The sequence below is a fragment of the Rutilus rutilus genome (assembly GCF_951802725.1).
Source record: "Rutilus rutilus genome assembly, chromosome: 12".
Classification (NCBI taxonomy): domain Eukaryota; kingdom Metazoa; phylum Chordata; class Actinopteri; order Cypriniformes; family Leuciscidae; genus Rutilus; species Rutilus rutilus.
The window spans coordinates 30,254,160-30,272,470 of NC_140217.1; the positions used below are offsets into that span (position 1 = coordinate 30,254,160).

The 18,311-nt window shown below is 35.6% G+C and overlaps 1 protein-coding gene across 2 annotated transcripts; it reads right to left on the minus strand.

Moving 5' to 3' along the window:
• Positions 1–5: 5 nt before the first annotated feature.
• Positions 6–15,087, minus strand: hdac7b (histone deacetylase 7b). Of its 2 annotated transcripts, XM_084424872.1 has the most exons (21): positions 14,855–15,087; positions 14,705–14,762; positions 13,456–13,558; positions 12,960–13,020; positions 10,692–10,780; positions 10,444–10,554; positions 10,239–10,339; positions 9,471–9,591; positions 9,209–9,378; positions 8,851–9,136; positions 7,166–7,299; positions 6,916–7,077; positions 6,781–6,836; positions 6,087–6,174; positions 4,733–4,834; positions 4,508–4,605; positions 4,169–4,287; positions 3,047–3,180; positions 2,883–2,967; positions 2,681–2,792; positions 6–1,931 (listed from the first exon to the last, which is right to left on the minus strand). In XM_084424872.1, exons 3-21 carry the CDS (start codon positions 13,556–13,558, stop codon positions 1,886–1,888), a joined length of 2,178 nt encoding a protein of 725 aa, XP_084280998.1. In that variant the 5' UTR covers positions 14,705–14,762; positions 14,855–15,087; the 3' UTR covers positions 6–1,885. The 2 variants fall into 2 exon arrangements, with proteins under 2 accessions (XP_084280998.1, XP_084280999.1); XM_084424873.1 differs by lacking the exon at positions 14,855–15,087 and having other exon boundaries at positions 14,705–14,848.
• Between the last annotated feature and the right edge of the window lie 3,224 nt (positions 15,088–18,311).

Consider the following 18,311-nt stretch of genomic DNA (forward strand, 5'->3'; position numbering starts at 1 on the left):
ATGATATGATGGCATTTCACACAAAAAGTTTTGAATAGAGCAATTTAAAGAATAATCCTCAGAAATTAATATCAGCCCAAATGGACTTGCAAACTGACATAGCAAAAAGGACTTTGTACCCTTTTCTTTGTGTTTGTTATATATGTAGTTTACAGTCAAGCCTTACATGTTCATTGAAGGGAAATCAATATTAATAATAAAAAACAATGTAAAATGTCTCAGGATTTTTTTTTTTTTTTTTACATTTTTAAATGGATGAATATAAAGTGCAATTAACAAAAGCTTTTAGAAATAAATTGTCAAGACCCTTCAAATGCGCCAAGGCCAGAGGACTACTGTCATTTTAAAGACTTGAATATAAAACTTAGATACCTAAAATTGTAGTCATTTAACAATCCACACGGTAACCCTTCACACTACTGTTCAAAAGTTTTGGGGTCAGTACGATTTTTTCAAAGAACCCTTATATTCATCAAGGCTGTATTTATTTAACCAAAAATACAGTAAAAGAATAATACTGTGAAATATAAAAAAAAAAAAAAAAAAAAATCTATTAATATACGTTTTAATACGTTTTGGGACAAAACGGTCTTCAGGGTAGGAGATGGACTAAAAATAAACTTATTAAAACATATTCTAGAAGATGAATTCTTCAAATAGTGGTAGAAGAGGATGTGGTGCTGGTCCTTAAAGAGTCACTCTCAATCTGTCTGTCTATAAAGCCTATATAAAATCTTCATGTATTTTACCACACTTCAGCTTATGATTCTTATTAAGAGGGGGGGCATTTTTTAGGATTCTTTACCTAACCTAAGTCTCTGAGACCCTGACACCTTGCACTTCTGGAGACTCCAGGTAGGTTGGAGTTCTGGAAAATGGTGGCGCTGGAGACTAAAGGGTTCCTGATGGTTTCACACTTAATTCTTCACCTTCATTCTTCATTCTTTTGCAGTTAACATGTGTCTTTTCTTCTCCACCTGTTTTTGTCTGACCCTGCTGACTCAATGAGCATTTCACTTTCCAATGGTCATGCCTTAACTGCAATCTCTAGTATTGCATTAGTATTGCATCATTCTCATGGGCATTTCATAATTTTTTACTTTTAAATCTGAGTTAAATTTTTTTTTGGCTTATTTTGTTTGTAAAAGAAAACGTGCCTAATAATTCTGCACACTTCATAAGGCGTTTTTCATTTCCAGCCCTCATGAACAATTATATATCACTTATAAATGATTAAATACAAAATGAATCGTAGTTATTACGATTAATGTGGTTTGGAATTGGTAAAATGTGCCTGAAAAAAAAATATGATCAGAAAATCAACGAGCCTAATAATTCTGCAAGCACTGTATATATATATATATATATATATATATATATATATAATATATATATAAATATAAATATTTGTGGAAACCGTGCTACATTTTTGACCGTGCTACAAAACAAAGCTTAAGCATCCTTGAATTAAAGCATTAATTTTTTTTTTTTTTAGAAAAGACTCTATCTGACCCTAAACATTTGAACGGTAGTGTAAATACCTCTATGGTATATACAGATGATCAAACTCCTATAAAAACAATTCTGGATAAGAGCTGTGAAAACACATTTCACTTAATGTTTCTCATACATTTCCACTATGATCTCCTTGATTGACATTTCTCAGAGGCTTCATGTGCAATCTATAATTGCAAAATCAAAAAAATGAGTCAGCATTTGAATAAATCACACACTAGATGTGATTATGACAGTAAAGTTCTTTTGTTCATCTTAGTTCCTGAGGATTGTCTCCTGTCTCACAAAGTAATATTACAGTAGCTTCAGTCTGGATGTCCAGCTTCTGCTTGGAGAGGAATGAAGTCTCCCAGAAAAAGGAGTAAGACTTCTACATTAAATCATCTTCATCATGCTCCATTGGCTCATTTGGGAAACTACAAAGCAGATACAAAGCAAGAGCAAGCTCAATATATTCAATAGTTGTGTTAGTTTCAGTTCATCTCTAACCACGTTCAATATGCTAATACTGAAAGCTCATAGAGTGCAACAGTTAGGGTTAGGGATTAAAAAAAAAAGAAGTCTTTGTTAAAGTGTTATAAGCCATGAACAAAAGCAACCAGTCACATTACAAAGTTTGAAGCAAAAATGTATTTGAAAAACAAGACTTTACTTTATTTGTACTTTATGGATTTATGAGAAAAAACTACAATCCTATGAGGCATTGTGAATGACATAATCGAATTAAAAACAATAGAGAAATATAAATGTATTAATTTGAAGTTGCATATTATATACAGAAATAATATATTTTAAGTTCAGTGCAAAATATGCAGATATATACAAATATTTAAGTATTTTTATAGTGTGGCGAGACTCGATTACATCCATCGCGGTGCTTCATGGGAGAGGGTGTTCCCTGTAGAGCTCTTTTGCTCATCGTGACAATCTGATTGGTGGAGATTTTTGAAGAATCATGGGTAATGTAGTTTTTTACCAGGAATTCCACTATGACACAAGATTCTTTAAAAAGTAAGTTGAATAAAAATAGTAATGCAAACTGATGGCTTCAGCAAAAGCATATACCCAGCAGGTCTGTCTATAAAAGTTACTATTAAAAATCAATTTCCTTATGGAGAAAATGAGTGGAATTTTCTGAATGTTGCACTCTATGCTGTTGTCTTACCGGCTTCTGTTTGGAACGTTCATAGTAAGGCCATCCAGCACTAAAGCAGCTTCAGTGCCCGCCGAGTATCTCCTTTCTCCTTTTCCATAAGACAATGAATGCCAGTACCTGCCTGAGAGGGAGACAGAGAGTAGTGTGAAAAGAAAAGATCATCAAGACCACAGAAAATAAACATAAACAACACAAACTGAGCGATTCTCACTCTGAAAACGCAGCACCGTCTCCATAGATTCGATCGCGTTGGCACAGGGACTCCTCTGTAGTTCCTTCTCAGCTAAAGGCTCAGGCTGCAGAAACAAACAATACTCAATTCATGCAATACCCACTGTGTTAAGCATGTTCATGTTGGCATCTGTAAGCACACACCTCATTTCCCACGAGAGCACTGACACAGGCTTGAGATGCATCGCAGAGGGATATGAGGTCATGACCTCCCTCTAACACCAACACCACTCTACCTTTTGCCAACTCCATTAATTTTCGGGTCAAGACCCCGAAACCTGAGAAATTTCACATAAAACCATATAAACCGGTCACATATATTTACGGTCAATGGCACATACCGACACAAATGTCACACCCTAAAGGTCACATTAGTCATTAGTTACAAAAACATCAGCGACTCTTGATATAAGTTTAACATGTGTCATATGAGAGCCTTAATGACTTGACACATTCACGATAGCTGACATGGGCATAACAGTCAGGATTAAGCCAATAACGTTTGAGTCCCAACAAAAATGCAAAGTCATTATAAGCTCTTCTGCTTCCCATCTGAAGGACTCTTATTTTTATTCTTAGGGGAAATCCTACAGAGAAAGAAAATGCAGACAAGCACAAACACTCTCAAGCTCAGATAATAGAATGCTCTTGCAAAACCTAGTGAGCTAATAAGGCAACAAAAAGAAGTTGATTATAAATAAAATAATATGTTATTCAGTATGGAAAATGATCAATAAAAACTATTTTAATTATTAAAAAAAACAAAAAAACATTACATACATTAAATACATACATTATTACAGTACTATGTAAACATGTTAACAGTAAACTAAATAGCAATAAAATGTGAGTAATATTTCATAATGTATATATATATATATATATATAGAGAGAGAGAGAGAGAGAGAGAGAGAGAGAGAGAGAGAGAGAGAGAGAGAGTTTAGATGCAAAAGCCTCTAAGTGCCATCTGAAATTTTCTTCTAGAATATTTTTTTTATCAAGCTTGTATATTTAAGTTGAGTAATTTCACTTAAATGGCAATGGAAATTACCTATTAATTGTCATTTAAGTGAAATTACTGACCTTAAATATACGAGCTTGATAAAAATGATCATTTTAGAAGAAAATTTCAGATGGCACTTAGAGGCTTTTGCATCTTAACTCTTCATATATATATATATATACATATATATATATATAAATATTGCACTATCATTTGGAAATTGAAGACACAAACTCTACACAGTTTGTATTTTTAATACGTACATTTTGCTGAGACCATGTATCCACCCAGAGAATCTGAGTGACCCTTTGCAGCATTAAAACCAGCTGAAACCAGCACCACATTTGGGGAAAACTCACGAGCAATAGGCATAACTACGGTTCTATAAAGAGAGACACAATATTTGATTAATTAGTACATGTAGACTTAATAGTGGCACCAGATAGAACTGCAAACAGGTTCCCAGAAGAAAGAAAATCATGCAGGTTTAGAATAACATAAGGGTGATTAATGATGACAGAATTTCCATTTTTGGCCAAACTATCCCTTTAACGTGAGATTAGAATGAAACTAAACACACTAAAATGACTGCAGAATATTACCTGAATGCAGCTAGGTATTCTGCATCTCCTATTGGAAGACTCAGCCCTCCTGACCATGCCACATTTACATTATAGCCTTCCCCTCCGTCAGATCCTGTCTGCAATACATTCAGTTAGTTTACATATACATGCAGACATAGCAGTATGCCACTTAAAGAAAGCACAGCTTTGCTCAAATATCAAACACACTTTATAGTTTCATAGAAGAATATACACAAAACAAACCCTGTTGGGTCCTCCAGTACCATCATAGTGATGCAGAGATATATAGAGGACATTAGGATCGGTGTAGAACATCTGCTCAGTTTCATTATCATGATGAAGATCCTGACAAAAGTGCAGGGGAGTGCAATGATTAATAAAAACACAAACCTTTTGGAAACTTCATTGATTCATACACACACAAAAAAGCTGAGGCGTGTCATTTTTGGCGAATTATCGGCAAATTAAATTGTGATTACTGAAGGCAAGAAGGAGATCAGAAATCAGGTGAAGCTTAAAACTTAAGAAATCCTGACTAGGCACAGTACAATATACACTATATACTGTATCTAAATCTACAACTCCATTTCCAGAATAGTTGGGACATTTTGTAAAATTTTGCAGTTTACACTGATGCACCCCAATACCAGGACAGATGTTTGTTTTCGCACCTGTCACTGATGAAAATCTGGTTGGTCCCTTTCGTCTTTGGGACTGAGAACTCGATGTCCATTTTTTCCCAAAAACAAGCTGAGACATGGACTCATCAGACGACAGCACACATTTCCACTGTGTATTAGACCATCTGAGATGATCTTAGGCCCAGTGAACTCGGCAGCATCTCCGCATAGAACTGATAGCTTTCTCCTTGCGTAACAGAGATTCCAGTTGCATTTCTTAATGCAGCGTCAGGCTGTGTTAAGTGAAAATGGTTTTCTTAAATGTGGCTGAATTTAACACAGTTTCTCATGCAATGTCATCTGAGGGCTCAAAGGTCACGCACATTCAACAGAGGTCTCCTGCCTTGCCCTACACAGACATAAAGACATAAATTCTTTGCAATCTTGCATTGAGAAATGTGATTTTTGAATTGTTTGACAATTCTCTCATGATATTTGGCACAAAGTGGTGAGCCATGACCCATCTTTGCTCGCAAAGACTGAGAAGCTCTTTTACACCCAAATATGATACTATTACCAGTTCACCTGCTCATTGTGGACTGTTTCAAAGGAGTTGAATAATCTAACTTGGATAATCTTTTCACTTTTATTTGCCTCTGTCCCAACTTTTTTGTAATCTGTTGCAGCCATCAATATCAAAAATGTTTTATATTTACAAAATGCAATTATGTTGTTCAGTGAAAACATTGGAAAACTTTTCTTTGTACTTTTGTCAGTTAAAAAAAGGTTAAAGAGAATAAAAATAAATAAATAAATCACAGATTGTGAATTTTATAGCATTTTACAAAATGTCTAAATTTTTCTGGAAATGGGGTTGTAAAATCTCATGGTCAAATACCCTTTATCAGTAAGTGGAAATATGTGTAAGTGTGGAAATAAATCCACAAAGGCAAATACTGTGTTTTTGTGTGTCTTACCCAGTCGACTATAAGGATCTTTTTATGCTTTGTTCGGTCTTGAAGCTGTTTAGCAGCAATGGCCACAGAATTAAACATAATGGAGTCACTTTAACAGACACAATGAGAGAGATCAGTTTTTTATAGTGCTACTTAAAGTCAGTATGAAAAAAACCCTCCTGGACTTATTGTGAAAGTTTCATTGATGTACATTATATAAAAAAAAAAAAAACACATACATACATAGTAATATACAGCAATATTTACCTACATAAGCTACCGTTCAAAAGTTTGGGGTCGGGTAAGATGTTAATGTTCTTGAAAGAAGTCTCTTTTGCACATCAAAGCTGCTTTTATTTGATCAATCATACAGTAAAACAGCAATATTGTGAAATATCACTACAATTTAAAATAACCGTTTTCTATTTTAATAGAATTAAAATGTAATTTACTCATGTGATGGCAAAGCAATGATATAAAAGTCACTTTAACTTTTTATTTTGATCATTTTGATGTGTCCTTGCTGAATAAAAGTTTTTAAAATCGTACTGACCCCATATTTCTGAACGGTAGTGTGTGTTATTACTGCTACTGAAGTTTATATAAAAAAAGATATTAAATATTATTCAATATATTTTCTTGCTGAACATCCCCTTTTACTTCACGTGAAAGTAGCTGTGAACACCATATGTTGATGCTGTAAAGTGCAACTCACTTTGTTTGAGAATGTGATGCATGGTGTCCTGAGGGTGTGACCACAGCAAACCCATTCTAAGGTTGAGTCAGAAAAAGAAGAAGTGAGAATCTTTGTGGTTATAGGAGAAAGAATTGTGGACAATAGGAATCTCACCCTTAGCTCTCCGTTAGCCACATGCAGAGCCAGCTCGATCACACTGCCGAATGCCATTTGCAGTGCTGCTGTGCTGCAGGAACTATTTGATATGGTTTTTAAGAGCCCAGAACGAAGAACTGACAGTAGTTCCTTAGAAGTGGCCAGCCTGCCTTTAACTAACTAAAACACAAGCACACACACATGAATGTAAGCAATAATACCACTGCAATAATAGTTACAGCTATATGATTTGTTCAGCATTGTTTACCTCACACTGATCCTTGAGGCCACACTGCTGCAATCTTGACCAGATACTCCAAATTCTGTAGTCATGTTCACGGTGAAAGCTGATATCTCCACAGTCACACTCACGATTCAGCGTAAGAGAGTCAAACACCAAACCTACACACACACACACACACACACATACATACTATATACAGTATAAATGCATTTTATACAACAGTTACAAGAGTGCTGATATTCAGTCCAACAACACTGGGACTTCCTATCACTCCGCTTATCTGTGTTTGTGCGTTTCGGACAGATAGTCAGTCTGTCATTTAGTGGTATAAATACTTTTATTAACTTGTACTTTTCTATCTAATCAATTTTACATTTCTTTGTCAATTACACTGTTTTCCTTCTTTTTTCTCTTTAAAATCAGTGCTACCTGACTAGAGAACACAGAGAAAAAGAGCTGTTGTTTACCCTTGTGCCAAATAGGTAGGAAAACTTCAACACCCATAATGCACTGGGCATGTTGCCATCCAAGGCCACTCCTAGTCTGCTCCTATTGGATAGGACGGGTTGCCAAGTTTACGGTTTTCCCACTGAATTGGGTTACATTTAAACTGTTGCCACGGGTTGATTTTTTCCCTTGCAGGTTAAAGTTTTGACATATTGCAAAAATTAGATTGACTGAAATGCTTGTATTGAAATATTTTTATCTTATACCAATGATAAAACTGTGCCGGAAGTTAAGTTTTGTGAAGGAGGGCCACTGGTAGGGAGCTTTTAAATTATATTTATAATCCCCATGATATAGTGGTTTTCAATTTGTATAAAAGTGACTGTAAAAAAAAAAAATTTAGTATGGGGGATGGCATATTTTGATGCCATATTTTGGGATATGGTCTTTGGCCTACTTTTGGGCTGTTTTTGATTTGCCATTGGGCAACACTATAGTTTGAGGGAGTCAAATAGGCTTGAACAGAGACAAATACTGCCTTGCTTGAGTTGGAAATACTGAACTTCTTAGCCAACTTTCCTTCAAATTAATTCAGAAGAAAAGGAACAAGGAACGCCTCCTGTCCAACCCCTCAAAGCAAAACACCTTCGTGTATAGGTAATAAAGCTGTTGCCATAGTGTTCCATTTTTATCATAATGCTGTTTAAAGAGAAGACAAAGTTTGATACAATTTTCACTGATTAACCTACTCTTACAATAACCGTTTTGTTAACCCTCTGTGGGCAGGGATGCAAAAATGCAAAATATAATCTGTAGTTTTCACGAAAGACCTGGAGCTGTCAAATAAACAGTAATTTCTCGGCCTAGGTAATACAAATATAGAGTAAACTTTGTTCATTCACATATACTACCGACATTGTAACAATACAAAGCGGGTTGAAACTTGGCGAACTTGCACTTTAATATTAACTTCTTAGTACTTAGAATATACTGTTTGGTATTTTGCATGTCACCCTGTTTTATGACAGTAGTGTTTGAGATGCATGATTTCAAGTTTGTCTAAATCCTGATGATCTTTTGCTTCAATGGGAGCTAGAACACCTGACCATCTGTACAAAGGAATTCACATGCTCAATTAAACAAATTTCCTTATTTGATTAGTGACTTCTTATAAATTATGCAAAAACATTCAAATATTTCTTAAATATTTTCCCCAGGGCGTTTTAGTGGATGTTTTGTTGTGACACCCTCTTTCCTCCTACCTGTGGTGTATTTTGGTTTGCTCCTTGTATTCCAGGCAAGAGGTGAGGTAAAATGTGATGGCAGAGTTCTGTCAAAGGTGTCTGGAGTGGATTGCACACGTGCAAGTTTCCGGTGGTATTTTTTGTTTTGCAAATCCCAATATTCATCACTGTGCAGTTCTCCCGGGGTATCACTGCAACAGTTATAAAGCGGAGCTTGAGATGGGACGCTTACTGCTTCTCTTGCTCTCTGTCTGTCCCTTTCCAGCTCTCCAGGAGAAACAGGCCACACTGAGCGAACAGGTACCTTATAAAGAGATAGAGCTTGTGAAAAAGAACTCTGTGTGTTTGAGTGCAAAAACATTTGCATTCGCCTCACCTTTTTTGGAGCGTGTCGTTGGAATGTCCCCTGTGGCCACTGCTGATGGTACATGGGGTGTGGAACCACAAGAGTCTGAGTGTGTATGTGCGTAAAATGCTGGATAAAAGAAGGTTCCGACTGGGTTTTGCTCAAAGGCCTATGAGACATCACTACACAATGTTCTGGGACTGTGAGAAGAGAAAGTGCAAATTACACTAACTTACTTTTTCTTTACACCAATTTTTTTTTTGCTCTAAAGATCAGTGAATGTGTGTGTTACCTGTAAGAATAGGTGATGAATGCATGGTAAAGACCCGTGTATGCAGTGGCTGAAAATGAGCGGCAGGACATTCAGACAAGGCGATGGGGTTCTGAACGTCAATGTGTACAGGAAATTCATCCTGAGGAAAAGTAGCTGCAATTAGCAATGAGCAGGGTGCAGGCTTATCGTAGCATTACCTTCTACACTTACCGTTCAAAAGATTGGGTCAGTATGATTTAAAAAAAAAAAATGTAATACTTTTTTTTTTTTTTCTTAGCAGCAGGGTTTTATGACAGTAAACACATTTATAATGTTACAAAAGATTTCTATTTCAAATAAATGATCAACGGTTTTCAACATTGACAATAATAAATACAAAATTTGTGTGTTTTCCACAAAATTGTTAAGCAGCACAACCATTTACAACTGTGGTAATAATAAGAAATGTTTCATCATCACCAAATCAGCACATTCAAATGATTTCTGAAGGATCATGTGAGACTGAAGACTGGAGTATTGATGCTGAAATTTTAACTTTGCCATCACAGGAATGAATTACATATGAAAATATCTTAAAACAGGAAAAAGTTATTTTATTTTGTAATAAAATTACATTACTACTGTATTTGAAGCTTTGTGACCATAAGATACCTTTTTATATATATTAATTATTTTAATTATTTATTATTTCTATAAAATTTTATAAAAGTTTTCTCTCAATTTAAAAACACTGTTATGCAGCTTCACATCAATTAAATATTAATCATTTTAGAACCAATAACGGACCTTGAATGATGATGTGCTATAGGTCTGTGGCTTTTGATGGCTCATCCTTTTATCTGGTGATAAACTTCTCTTGTACACTGGAGCAGAACTGAAAGATACCTCTACAAAATGCAAACAGCAGGTCACCACAGGATCTTTGCTTTTTATGTTTATGATAGAGATGAAAAATATGACACTTTTGAACAGCACTTAAGTTAATACACACCCATACAGTCAGATGCTCTGACAGCAGGGGGCGCACTGGTTTTACACTGCAGTGGGTTCTGTCTCGAGTTTACACTTCTCTTTGGTCGCAGCTTTAGAATTGGCTCTGAGGCTTCTCAAAAACATGCACACACACACACAAATTTATGTTTACAGTATAAACACATGAAGACTATATTTGTTAAATAAGCTCTTCGATGTTTGCTCATTTCAAGCTCACATGTTTATTTGAAAATGTACATGTGTCACCTGTTCTTCTTATTGGATTTTCCTCCTCAAAATAAGAGTCAGGTGTGTTAGATGCACGCAGCTGTTGTGGATCCTGACTTTCAGATTTCCTGAGAAACAAGAATTAAAATTAGAATTAAAACAATTAAAATGCACAATTAAAATGCAACCTTCAGTATATGTGTACACAGTTGAGGTAAGAATTATTGCCCCCCTTGGTAAATCTGAATTGTTTATCCTTTTGATCCTTCATTAAAAAGAAATCACAAAAACCGAACCTGTCATTGAAGCAAAAAATTATAATTAAAAGTGGGAGGAAACTACATTATGAAATGTACAATGTTTTTCCCAATACATGTTGGCCAGAGTTAACAGAACCCCTAGAAATTATTATGAGTAAAATGTCTCTGAAGTATATTCCCATTCATATTACTTTTTTTTTTTTTTTGCACACCATGGTGACTAAGAACATGAAACTTTGTCCAGCCATGACTTCCTGAGTATAAATATTCCCTAAATAATCAATCACAATGGGTAAAAATATAGTTCTAAATAGAAAAGATTGAAATGTCCGCAACACTGCTTACTCCCATATTTTAATTTTTTTAAAAAAGCAACGTTTCGACCCTACTGGGTCTTCTTCAATTAAAATATGGGAGTAAGCAGTGTTGCGGACATTTCAATCTTTTCTATTTAGTAGTCCTTTTTGTCCAGCACCTGCCAGATGTTGGGATGTGCACACAATAATCTCAGCATATATAAAAATATAGTTCTGTCATGACAACTCTCAAAGTGTTTAGCATGGTAATTGATATAATCAATGTTGATAAGTTTGGTCTTGGCAAAATATGCTATCCTGCTTTTGCTGCTGTTGGTTATTGCTACTGCCAATACATACAGGACACGCTGCTGTAAGAAAGTAAGACATGCTGCTGCTGTACAAAATAGCATACATGAATTACCCATAGCAGATCTTTACAGGTGGAGCTGGGGAAGGTGGAGGGCAACAGCAAATGCTGACCAAGTATTTAAAAAGGTAGAGCAGCGAGCTCATTGGCTACCGATACGGAGGATCCAATCAGCTGTGCCCTATAGAGAATGATGTGATCGCATGTATATTGAGTTAAGGACCTATCAACATGTGCCATTTGGTGTTTCATGACAGAACTTTGTATTTCTGATGTGCAGCAAAAGATTGTTGAGCTTCGAAAAAAAAAAAAAAAGGGCTGATCCAACATCAGGGCAATGATTATTTCCAATCAGCTATACGAATCTGTCTGGAAGAGGACATGTCTATATTGTCTTAATGCAGGGCGAGGAGGATAGTTTGAGTATACAAAGACTCTCCAAGGATCACTGCTGAAGAATTGCAGAAATGAGTCGAGTCTTGGTGTCAGAAAGCCTCAAAACAAATAGGCTATATCAAACGGTACCTGCATCACCACAAGTTGTTTGGGAGGGTTTTGAGAAAAAAAACCTCTGTTCTCATCCAAAAACAAATTCCAGCATATTCACATGCCAGAAACTACAGGAACTTCTAACGGGACTGGGTTCTATGGTCAGATGAAACTAAAAAAATATATTTTTGGCAGCAAACACACTTGCACTTGGTTTAGTGCACACTGGGCTAAAAAAGTACCTCATGCCCACCGTTAAATATACTGCTTAAATGTTTTTCTGCCAGACTCGAGGTCCTGGACATCTTGTTCAGATAAATGGTATCATGGATTCGATAAAATACCACAAGATGAAAAAAATCAAAACCTGATTGCCCCTGCTAGAAATCTTATAATTGGGCCGTGGTTGAATCTTCCATCAGGACAATGATCCAAAACAAACATAAAAAATGATCACAAAAATGGGTCACTAAACACAACATGAAGGTTCTGCCATGGCCATTCCAGTCTCCTGACCTGAACCCTACAGAAAATTAGTGGGGTGAACTAAGGTGATATTCAAACTCATCAGGCATTAATAGAAGACTTGGAGTTGTTATTTTGGCAAATGGAGGCTGCAAAAAGTATTGAATAAAAAGGATAATTGTGGCCAACGTGTATTGGAGCAAAACATTTATTTCATAATAAGATTTTCCCACCATTTTCAATTGGTTTGTCAATGAAAGGTTCGATTTTTATGATTTAATTTTTTAAATATAAGATCAAAAGGATAAACAACGCAGATTTATTTTCATAGCCTGCTTTGCTAATATTTATTTACCAAGGGGACCAATATTTCTGACCTCAGTAAGGAGTTAGGAGACAGTAATGGCAGGTTTTTATTGTTTGTAACCTGAGCTTCTTGCGAATATGTTGATTTAGTATTCGTTTCACCTGGTCACTGGCGACGGCACCTGCCAATCACAACAATCATCAAATCACACCAGACCAGACAAATTATGTGTTTAGAAACACCATATGGAATTAGTATAGCCTACAACAGGGTCAGAAATGAACCACGGCTTGGTGAAAAATGCAGATGAAAAATGTCAGAGCAAAACAGAAATGTTTATCTGACATTTTAATTATTTCATAATATTCTACTCTAGGCCTGTATAGGTTCAGACACTGGAGTAAGCATTCTAGTTGCAATTTAATTAGTTTTGGAAATAAATGGACAAGCCATTCTTTTACATACAGAAAAAAATATTTGCCCCTGAAAATCAATCCATCGGACCAAATATCAACCCTTAACAAAGAATTAATAATAAAAAAAACCACTTTCTGACACTGATATACAATAACATATATATATATTTGTAAAAAAAGAAAGAAAAATATGAGTATACTCTCTTCACTCTTCTTTTTATTCAAAGGCTGATTAAATGGCTGTTTTCCCACTTGTGCGCTCTTCCTCCCTCTCTCCAGCTTCCTGTGCGGATGTTGAGACATCTGAATAATGAGGATGAGACAGAATATCAGTTCTGAAACTGGAATATTGAATATCAATGGTTTCAGAACAGGCTTGTTTCAAAATTACACTACAGTATGCATGCTAACCAGGGGCTTTACTGTGTAATACAGTGTAACTATGTAGATATCTATATTACAATTGTAACTGTAAATAAATTATACAATTGTAACTTTGGGTGGAAGAGACTATCCCTTTAAACCAAAAAGTATCACAACAGTCCTTAGTCCAATAGGTTCAGCAATGCAGGACTTACTTTACCCCCGCCAGTAAAAGTACTTGCACAGTCCCCCAGTTACAAATAGGTCACAACAGTTCCTCTAGAGCGAGAAGACATTAAATGGCTTTTCAGTTTCTGTCCTTCTCTGGATTTTTTTTTTTTTTTTTATGAACTCAACACATACCGAAACATCTTCACCATTTCGTTATATGCTACCGCAGAAACCATGCTGCACTCAATCTGGGCTGGATCACTATGGTAACCCTTCAGCTGACAAGGAAGTGCTCTATTAAAATGCACACAGAAGAAACTCATCCACTTCCTGAAGCTAAAATTAGAATTGTTTGTCTGATCTAGGGGTGATTTATGTAAGTACGGTATGCTATTCTCATCCTACAATTTGCCTGACCTATATTTGACTTAAATGGCTCTTGGGAAACATTTCAGTCAAAATGACCAAATCATCGCAATGCAGAACAATCTCAAAGACTAACTTCCAAAAGTTCTGGGTAATATTTTGCAGCTTAAACGCTTTTATTTATCCATCATAAAGAATGAATAAAAGCAGCTGAAAGACTAAAAAGTGCAAATCTCACTTTTTTCTCACTGTTTAATGCTATACACACAAATAGCAAGCTAGATTATTGACGTGCTTATATATATATATTTTGTTGTAATACTAAACTAATAAAACCAAATAATCTTACTCAGAAAGATTCAAAGTCTGACCAATAGTTCAATCCAAAATCAAATGCTACATTACACTTCCACCTTTGATCATTTGAATACATTTGACCTATTAAGTTACAATAATATTACAGGAAGCCTGCGATGTGGCAGAAATTTCAGTTGTCTATATGGTAACTGAACATAGCAAATAAAGTTTAAACACATGCAGGTCTCTTACCTGTCACATCAGCATAACTTTTCCTCCTCTAATACGTTTCCAGGCACCAAGTGCTCATCTAAAAATGACACATAACATGCATTTGCACTTTCTGGCTGGCCACTTAAAAAAAATGAAAAGCAGAACTACAGAAATCTATATTCAAACCACCTGCAGACGACTGCGAGCTCCAAAGGTGTGATTTCGTTGAGTGACATCTAGCTTTAAGTTCACGCTGTCAACTCTGAAGCCCCTCCTGTTGAGCTTCCTCTCTTCTCACTGCATCAACAGTTGTTTGCTTCTCTCTACGAACAAATCTATCAATGATTTCATTTGGAATCCCTAAGTTGTGTGTACAAATGATTGATATCTTAATGCCACAATTTAGCTTGCAAAATGGTTTGCTGTCAGAGTCACGTAAAGGAAGAGTGTGTATTTGAAAGATAAGGAAGGCAGGGCACACGCTATTATCTGGTGCCACCCTTACCAACTAATGTACAGTAAAGGGTTATTCTGGGATGGAAAGTCAAAAGACATTCAAGTGAGAAAAATAAGTGAGGCGCACTACGAGCAATTTAATTTTTTTTTTACCAAATCACTAACTATATAGAATCCGTTAAATGAACAGGAGAGACCAGTGATATATTTTGCATTTCAGGTCACACACCATAACATGTTTACATGTCAAGCATCAACACAAACATGTTGGTCCCATTATATTTAATGAGGACATCTCATAGGCGCAATGGTTTATATACTGTACAGAAGTGCTGATATAATGCAAAACATGATTTGGCTAATTTAGGAACTTCTAATATAACGAGGTCTACTGAGATACTGAGATATGCAGGCTATATCCCACTAAAGGAGAGGGGATATTGCAAACAAATAGTGGGAAAATTAATATTTAAAAACCAAACCACAATTTGGTTCTGTGTATAAATGAAATCTTCCATGAAATGAAGTCTTTATTTATTTCATCCTTGATTTTTCTCACATTTTGAATCACTGACTTCTTCTCTGAGCTGGTTAAAATGTTGATATATGAGTCAATTTGCAAGTTATTTAGAAGAGGTTTGTGGTTCAGTGGCTTTTTGATCAGTTGTCATCTCTGCATTTGCACTATCAAATGAATGATTTGCTTTATATGATCAAACTATTTGTTATCAACTCTGCATGAAGATATTTAATGGCCCTCCAATTTGTACATTGGAGCTCAACATATATATGGTGTTCATGTGTGAATGTATGTGTCTGTGTTTGGTTTTGCACCTGCTCTACCGCTTTACAGGAAGCTTTGACCTCACCCCCCCTACACTGAGACTTTCTCATTCTCTGTTTGTGCGCTCTATCCAGGTTTGTCTATGCAGATACCTGGGCTCTTTGCTGAGACAGTAGAGAGGACAATGTGGTTTTACTCAGAAACACATGCGAACAGGCCGCCCCATATAAGAACCACCCCATGCCACTTGCACAACCACCTGCAAATGCATCCCCAATCTCACTTTCAAAACGAGCCGAGCCCATGGGTGTCCTCCATGTTTTGAAAGTAAAAAACACTTAACTATTTTGTATGTTGTTCCAGTAAATACCTGTGCTGACCTCACCGCATTCCTTTCCATTTGCCCAGATCTGTGCATCCGTTTCACTGACATTTTGACATTCTGAGCATGAGCTAAACTGAGGAGATACACTTTTTCCACGTGATGCATGGGACGACTGAGTTTAATAGCACTATATTGACTTCTAACATCCTGTATTTACTAATGTTACATACAGGAATTCAGTGTGACACAACCAAGATTAATTACATTGGCCTTCTCATGGCAACATTAATAAATGGTTGTTTAAAGACAGCACAATCATTATATTTCATAATATAGCTGTAAAATAACGAATTAAAGTTTAGCCTTTATGCTTAACTTGTTGCCCTGGTCCTTTTTTTATGGTACAGGACAATAGACAACAGACAACAGACAGAAAGCAAAGAAAGAGGGGACAGGCCTAGGCTTGAACTTGGGTCGCCCGAAGAAAAACTCCGCAACATGTCAGAATAAGGCCCACATGGCTATCAGCTCCTACTTTAGGACCATTACGCACATTACGTCTCATTATCGTAATGCATGTGTGCGTGTGTGTTTTTAAAAAAAATATATATTTTAAAGGTATTTATGATTTATGGTAGTGTTTGTAGTTGTTGTACTGCTTTCAGTTTTTAATGCTGATTAAAAAAAGACAACGTTTTATAGTTTGACCTACACTTTAAAACGCTTATATAACACAGAATTATATTTCAGATCTAGACTAGTAGACCTGGTTGGTTCAAAAACACTGTCCCAAATTGAATGACGTGAATAGAATGTAGACTGTGTTTTAGGCAGACACCTGGTTCGTAACACTTACAGTAAAGCTAACCGAAACTCATATCAGCTAGGGCACACTTCCAAGGAAACGCCCACAGTATTAATACCCAGACAGAAATAGAGAGGGGACAGGAGTTGATAAGACAGGCATTAATTTTTAAGCTTTTACTGAACTTTATCTAAAAGGCGTACAGCACCCCGCCCTGATTTAGACCCATATTTGCACACTAAAACAGACACAAACACACACACACACACTACTTTTTTAGGTCAGCATGCCCAAAGCGCATTGTTTGCTGTGAATTTCAGCACAGACGATTTTAAATTTAATAAACAGTGTTGGGTGTAATGCATTACTAAGTAATACATTACTGTAATTACTTTTCCCATGAAAAAAATTAAGTAAGGGATTACTCTTCATTTTTTTTGGAATTTAACTCTCTCCCCGCCAGCATTTTTTTTAAATAAAGTTGCCAGCTAGCGTTTTTTGGTCATTTTCAAATGCAATATATATATAAAAAAACAGACCCTCTGCTTTTAAACAAAAAAATCTGTTTTATTTTAGCTTCATGCATGCATTGTTTATCAACACTTGAATGTGGGTAAGTTTTTTTTTTTTAAAAGCAACACTTTGAGCAAAAAGCTGAGAAAATCACGTTTTTGTCAAAGACTAGATCTGGATCAGATTCAGTACGATGATCAAAACATAGATGGAGTAACGTTAGATCGAGTCCATCAACACACATTGATGACATTTCACTCGGGGACCGTTTTGATTTATATGCAGTTTATTGTTGATGATCGCATTATTTTTCATATGCATCTGGTTGCATATGAGAATTAAAAAGAGCATTTCTATCCTTGTATTGTTCAACTTGTCGAGGTTGATATGGGATTTAGAAAGTAGTTATAAAAGGAATGCAATATTTTTTTAGATTGAGTATAATTAGTATGGCAAAAAATGTATAACTTACACAAATTTATATAGGCCTATGTAAACCAAAAAAAACTACTTTGGGTTACATTAAGCTTAGATTCATATACATACATATAAACTTTTTTTTTTTTTTTGCTGTAAATTAATTTAGTTTAAATTTCAGAATTGTTTAATAATTATTATTATTTTTGAAAAGTCAGTCCATTAAAGAATGTTTTTATTTAATTTTTTACTTTACTTAGCATTTAATTTTTCAAAACAATATCCTTGAGTATTCTTCTCAAATCACTGTCAGTAAACAGGTTCCTGTTATAGGGGCATGTTGTCA

Bases quoted from the DNA above. Each gene is read 5' to 3' on its own strand.
- hdac7b (XM_084424872.1), bottom strand. From the start codon at position 13,558: ATGTCTCAACATCCGCACAGGAAGCTGGAGAGAGGGAGGAAGAGCGCA. The intron at 6,175-6,780 runs GTGAGTTGCACT...TGTCTGTTAAAG, and splicing joins GCATCACATTCTCAAACAAA to TGACTCCATTATGTTTAATT. The intron at 2,968-3,046 runs GTGTGTGCTTAC...TTGTTTCTGCAG, and splicing joins GTGCTCTCGTGGGAAATGAG to CCTGAGCCTTTAGCTGAGAA.